General features: G+C 33.3%; 2 protein-coding genes across 2 annotated transcripts; both read left to right on the top strand.

The window, feature by feature from the left end:
- The first annotated feature begins 216 nt into the window (after positions 1-216).
- Positions 217-1,988, top strand: LOC133333546 (intraflagellar transport protein 52 homolog). Its single transcript, XM_061541859.1, has 5 exons — positions 217-338; positions 605-822; positions 886-1,313; positions 1,389-1,637; positions 1,698-1,988. Exons 1-5 carry the CDS (start codon positions 226-228, stop codon positions 1,986-1,988), a joined length of 1,299 nt encoding a protein of 432 aa, XP_061397843.1. The 5' UTR covers positions 217-225.
- A 2,115-nt stretch (positions 1,989-4,103) lies between these two features.
- Positions 4,104-5,875, top strand: LOC133333545 (intraflagellar transport protein 52 homolog). The gene is made up of 5 exons (XM_061541857.1): positions 4,104-4,225; positions 4,492-4,709; positions 4,773-5,200; positions 5,276-5,524; positions 5,585-5,875. Exons 1-5 carry the CDS (start codon positions 4,113-4,115, stop codon positions 5,873-5,875), a joined length of 1,299 nt encoding a protein of 432 aa, XP_061397841.1. The 5' UTR covers positions 4,104-4,112.
- Positions 5,876-6,000: the final 125 nt, after the last annotated feature.

Genomic DNA, 6,000 nt, shown 5'->3' with positions numbered 1-6,000 from the left:
TCTCTGCAAATTCTTACTGAGTAAATGCTACTGGGAAAGTAAACTAACGAACCTATTGTTTTAGTCAGTAAGTCGTTTTTACACAATAATTACATTACGACTTAACCCTTAAACGTTGCATAGCAACCGTATTTTAAATTGCATGCGACAAATTAATATAGAAGATTTTTTAATATTTGGCGTGACTTTCATTGGGAAACCTTTTTGTTCTTATTTATTTTCAAAATGTCCTCGAAAAGTGTAATTTGTTTTGACATATCAAAAAATGAACGATTTCAAATAACCGACAATTATAAAATGTTACATCGTAAATTGAAATCCCAATATATTATCGAGCAGTAAGTATGAATGCAGAATTTTACAGGATAACAGGAATTTAATATGCAGGTGGAAAAAAGTTTCTTAGATGTCTGTTTTTTTAAAGAATAATGCAGGGTCCAGTTTATAAGAAATAATCGTCGCACGTTTGATTTAAATTCAAAGAAATTGATTATTTTGTTTATATTCAAATTATAAAATTTAAATAAATAAGTACTAGTTTATTTATTGTATCTTGCTATGCACTATGTTTATCATTCTCCTTTTCTATTTTGTTTGCCTTTAGAAATGACATGGAATTGAAACCCGAAATATTGGCCAAATTAAAAATATTTATATTGGCCGGCCCTCAGGATCGTTTCACCGAAGAAGAATTTGAAGCATTAAAAGCCTATGTGGATAATGGTGGTAGTTTATGGGTATTACTGGGAGAGGGTGGTGAAAATGAATTCAATACAAATGTGAATTTCTTTTTGGAACAGTATGGCATATACATTAATAGTGGTGAGTAATTATAACATTCCTTTATTACCTATATAAGTAATCATTTTTAAAATTAATTTCCAGATAATGTTATCCGCCCACATTACTACAAGAATTTCCATCCCAAAGAATGTTCAATTGGTGGCGGTGTCGTTTGCGAATCAATGTGGCGGCATATTTTAAAACAACCAGTCGACAAAGTTGATTATGATTTTAGTGATGAAAAATATAAGTTACATTTTCAATACCCCTACGGGGCGACATTAAATGTGTCGGAGCCAGCAAATGTCCTGCTTACAACCGGCCCTGTGGTGTATCCTTTTAATCGTCCATTGGCTGGTTATTATTGTAACGAAGCGAAAGGTAAAATATTGGCCATTGGTTCGGGTTACATGTTTCATGATAAGTATTTGTCAAGCTACAAGACAAATGATGCCATTTTGGAGTATATACTGAAATTGCTGGCCACCAATGATATACAATTTAATCATTTGGATTTTAATGATGTAGAGGTGGGTATTTTTATGTCCCTCTTTTAATAATTATTTTTTATTAATATATAACACCATTCCATCCACCATTTGCAGCTCAATGACAATAAAACCTTTACGGATATTGGTTTCATTGCCGATTTGCCAAAAGCCTGTCTCATTGATTCCATTGGTTCGGAAATACCAGCTGATTTTAAGAAAATGTTCGACATGTCTCTGTGCTCATTAAGTAATCGTTTGCTCAAGGATGTCATCAACACATATCAACAATTGAATGTTAAATATGAACCCTTGAAAATTATCAAACCCCAATTTGAAATACCCCTACCACCGTTGCAGTTGGCGGTATGTTTTGGAATTCGTAATTTGAAATAATTTTATTAATAGGGTGCATTTCCTTTTTAGACATTTCCACCAATATTTAGTGAACCAGCAGCCCCGCCATTGGAACTGTATGACTTGGATGAAATATTCAGTCCACCCAGATCTCAATTGGCCAATATGACGGGCCAATGTTTACAGGCCTTGCAGGCATCTAAGAATCCTCGCAAACCACCAAATCTCAAAGAGCTGGAAAATTATATCAAGGAATGTGCCCGCATAACAGCCATTATAAATGAGCAACATGATATGTCACCGCGGGAAATTTTGAATGTTGTTGCCCATCAAATTGTCAGCTATCGACCATATGAATAGACATATGAAGGTTGATTATTTTTATATTAAAAAAATTAATTAAAATAATATTAGAAGAACAAAGAATATTTTTAGATTTTTAAAAGATTATTTTTTGAGGGTCGTACCAAGGCGTAGAGTTTTTAAAGAATATTTTTTGATGGTCTTACCAAGGCGTAGATTTTTAAAAGAATATTTTTGAGGGTCTCAACAAGGCGTAGATTTTTAAAAGAATATTTTTGAGGCCCTAACAAAGGCGTAGATTTTTCAAATAATATTTTTAAGGCCCTAACATAGGCTTAGATTTGTAAAAAAATATTATTGAGGCCCTAACATAGGCTTAGATTTGTAAAAGAATATTATTGAGGCTCTAACAAAGGCTTCGATTTTTTAAAGAAGACTTTTCAAAGAAAAATATTATTATGTGACCAAATTGAATTAAAATTGAATCACCGTTAATACAGTCAACAATCCTTTTGCAAACATCTGCTAAATGGAGTCTGCGCACAAGATATTCCGCATTGTCTTTACATTGCCAGGACACAACAAAATATTCACTTTCCCTTTTCGGCCAGAAAAATAAACAAAAATTGTTAACAAAAAATGTCCCAACCAAAACGAAAATTTTGTCGTGTTTGTCTCAAAGAAATACGAAGCACCCTATCAAGGATCTATCATATACTGGAGCCACTTTAATTCATGTCATCAGACTTGAATAACGACTTCGCAAAATGGATTTTCGATTTTCTTTATAAATACAGTGAACACTCTAATGTAACACTCGGTAAATAAACTGGTCGAATCGAAAATGTAAACATACTCGAAGACATGTGTGAAATGCCGTTGCCAACCGGCATTTCAAATTCATACTTCACAGCAAGGTCTATAAATAATAATAATAGGGCTAAGCAGAATGCTATTTTCGATAACATATAACGCGAGCATTCTGCTGAGCCCTTAAGGTCGTCCGGGGAGACCAGTTTGATACCGGATGCCTCTTAAGTTTGCCGTCAAAAAAAATGATTGAATGAAAACGTAAACAAAAGCCATATTTTTGACATTAGACTTGAGGGAAAACAGCTGATCATAATGCATTAATAAAGAGATGTATCAAAACAAAAACCTTTGTCTTTGTCTCGACCTTCTGCCAAATGTTTCCTTATAATATTTCATATGGTTGGCAATATTGCACATTGAATTCAAGTAGAAATTACGGAGTTGTGTATTTAACATCAGCCGTCAACTTGTAGTTATCGCTGACAGACCGATTTCACTCCTGTCACCAGTAGCAAAGACACTTGAAGCGCCATTCCTCCCATCGCTGAGAAGTTTTCCAGTTGTCCAACATTAGCATGGATTCCAAAAGTCATTATTACACGCCATGTCCACATATATTAGCATTTTTGGTGGCACTTGACCTATCGAAAGCCTTCGATAACGTCAACCATGCTTAACTGTTCGAGGACATAGAAAAGAGAAATCTCCGAACGTTGGATTAAGTCGTTTACCCAAATGTTCAGTAAAAGAGAATGAATTGAGAGAGCAGATTTGACTGTTGTGTTACTGAGTATTTGCAAGTTCTTAAAAGGAAAATTTACTCAGTAAGAACTTTCTTGTACCATCAGCTGATATTTAATCAGCTGTTTTGCTATGTTTTGTAAACAAACAACAGAATTGTTCTAAAGCAAATATATTGTTTTGTGAATGTTATTCTGTATAATTAAACATTAAAATGGATGAAGAACACGCAAGTATTTATAAACAATATCAATTTTTTGCTTGTTATCCATGTTTCTAATAAAAATGTTTGTCTGTTGTTGTTTTAATCAGCTGTGTGGATACAATTTTTTTTATTTGATGTTGTTCGTTTACTTTATGCAATCTCTCTCTCTCTCTTGAGAACGAATAATTCATATTTACTCTCTGCAAATTCTTACTGAGTAAATGCTACTGGGAAAGTAAACTAACGAACCTATTGTTTTAGTCAGTAAGTCGTTTTTACACAATAATTACATTACGACTTAACCCTTAAACGTTGCATAGCAACCGTATTTTAAATTGCATGCGACAAATTAATATAGAAGATTTTTTAATATTTGGCGTGAATTTCATTGGGAAACCTTTTTGTTCTTATTTATTTTCAAAATGTCCTCGAAAAGTGTAATTTGTTTTGACATATCAAAAAATGAACGATTTCAAATAACCGACAATTATAAAATGTTACATCGTAAATTGAAATCCCAATATATTATCGAGCAGTAAGTATGAATGCAGAATTTTACAGGATAACAGGAATTTAATATGCAGGTGGAAAAAAGTTTCTTAGATGTCTGTTTTTTTAAAGAATAATGCAGGGTCCAGTTTATAAGAAATAATCGTCGCACGTTTGATTTAAATTCAAAGAAATTGATTATTTTGTTTATATTCAAATTATAAAATTTAAATAAATAAGTACTAGTTTATTTATTGTATCTTGCTATGCACTATGTTTATCATTCTCCTTTTCTATTTTGTTTGCCTTTAGAAATGACATGGAATTGAAACCCGAAATATTGGCCAAATTAAAAATATTTATATTGGCCGGCCCTCAGGATCGTTTCACCGAAGAAGAATTTGAAGCATTAAAAGCCTATGTGGATAATGGTGGTAGTTTATGGGTATTACTGGGAGAGGGTGGTGAAAATGAATTCAATACAAATGTGAATTTCTTTTTGGAACAGTATGGCATATACATTAATAGTGGTGAGTAATTATAACATTCCTTTATTACCTATATAAGTAATCATTTTTAAAATTAATTTCCAGATAATGTTATCCGCCCACATTACTACAAGAATTTCCATCCCAAAGAATGTTCAATTGGTGGCGGTGTCGTTTGCGAATCAATGTGGCGGCATATTTTAAAACAACCAGTCGACAAAGTTGATTATGATTTTAGTGATGAAAAATATAAGTTACATTTTCAATACCCCTACGGGGCGACATTAAATGTGTCGGAGCCAGCAAATGTCCTGCTTACAACCGGCCCTGTGGTGTATCCTTTTAATCGTCCATTGGCTGGTTATTATTGTAACGAAGCGAAAGGTAAAATATTGGCCATTGGTTCGGGTTACATGTTTCATGATAAGTATTTGTCAAGCTACAAGACAAATGATGCCATTTTGGAGTATATACTGAAATTGCTGGCCACCAATGATATACAATTTAATCATTTGGATTTTAATGATGTAGAGGTGGGTATTTTTATGTCCCTCTTTTAATAATTATTTTTTATTAATATATAACACCATTCCATCCACCATTTGCAGCTCAATGACAATAAAACCTTTACGGATATTGGTTTCATTGCCGATTTGCCAAAAGCCTGTCTCATTGATTCCATTGGTTCGGAAATACCAGCTGATTTTAAGAAAATGTTCGACATGTCTCTGTGCTCATTAAGTAATCGTTTGCTCAAGGATGTCATCAACACATATCAACAATTGAATGTTAAATATGAACCCTTGAAAATTATCAAACCCCAATTTGAAATACCCCTACCACCGTTGCAGTTGGCGGTATGTTTTGGAATTCGTAATTTGAAATAATTTTATTAATAGGGTGCATTTCCTTTTTAGACATTTCCACCAATATTTAGTGAACCAGCAGCCCCGCCATTGGAACTGTATGACTTGGATGAAATATTCAGTCCACCCAGATCTCAATTGGCCAATATGACGGGCCAATGTTTACAGGCCTTGCAGGCATCTAAGAATCCTCGCAAACCACCAAATCTCAAAGAGCTGGAAAATTATATCAAGGAATGTGCCCGCATAACAGCCATTATAAATGAGCAACATGATATGTCACCGCGGGAAATTTTGAATGTTGTTGCCCATCAAATTGTCAGCTATCGACCATATGAATAGACATATGAAGGTTGATTATTTTTATATTAAAAAAATTAATTAAAATAATATTAGAAGAACAAAGAATATTTTTAGATTTTTAAAAGATTATTTTTTGAGGGTCGTACCAAGGCGTAGAGTTTTTA

The sequence above is a fragment of the Musca vetustissima genome, unplaced genomic scaffold, assembly GCF_032173495.1.
Source record: "Musca vetustissima isolate MV318-11 ecotype Yass unplaced genomic scaffold, APGP_CSIRO_Mvet_v1 utg59399, whole genome shotgun sequence".
Classification (NCBI taxonomy): domain Eukaryota; kingdom Metazoa; phylum Arthropoda; class Insecta; order Diptera; family Muscidae; genus Musca; species Musca vetustissima.
The sequence above is the reverse complement of the archived record's forward strand: the minus strand, read 5'-3'. Positions and strand labels throughout refer to the sequence as shown.

Excerpts from the sequence above, each read along its gene's own strand:
- LOC133333545 (XM_061541857.1), top strand. The coding sequence starts at position 4,113 with ATGTCCTCGAAAAGTGTAATTTGTTTTGACATATCAAAAAATGAACGA. Across the intron at positions 4,226-4,491 it reads TCCCAATATATTATCGAGCA|AAATGACATGGAATTGAAAC; the intron begins GTAAGTATGAAT and ends GTTTGCCTTTAG. Across the intron at positions 5,201-5,275 it reads TGGATTTTAATGATGTAGAG|CTCAATGACAATAAAACCTT; the intron begins GTGGGTATTTTT and ends CACCATTTGCAG.
- LOC133333546 (XM_061541859.1), top strand. The coding sequence starts at position 226 with ATGTCCTCGAAAAGTGTAATTTGTTTTGACATATCAAAAAATGAACGA. Across the intron at positions 339-604 it reads TCCCAATATATTATCGAGCA|AAATGACATGGAATTGAAAC; the intron begins GTAAGTATGAAT and ends GTTTGCCTTTAG. Across the intron at positions 1,638-1,697 it reads TACCACCGTTGCAGTTGGCG|ACATTTCCACCAATATTTAG; the intron begins GTATGTTTTGGA and ends TTTCCTTTTTAG.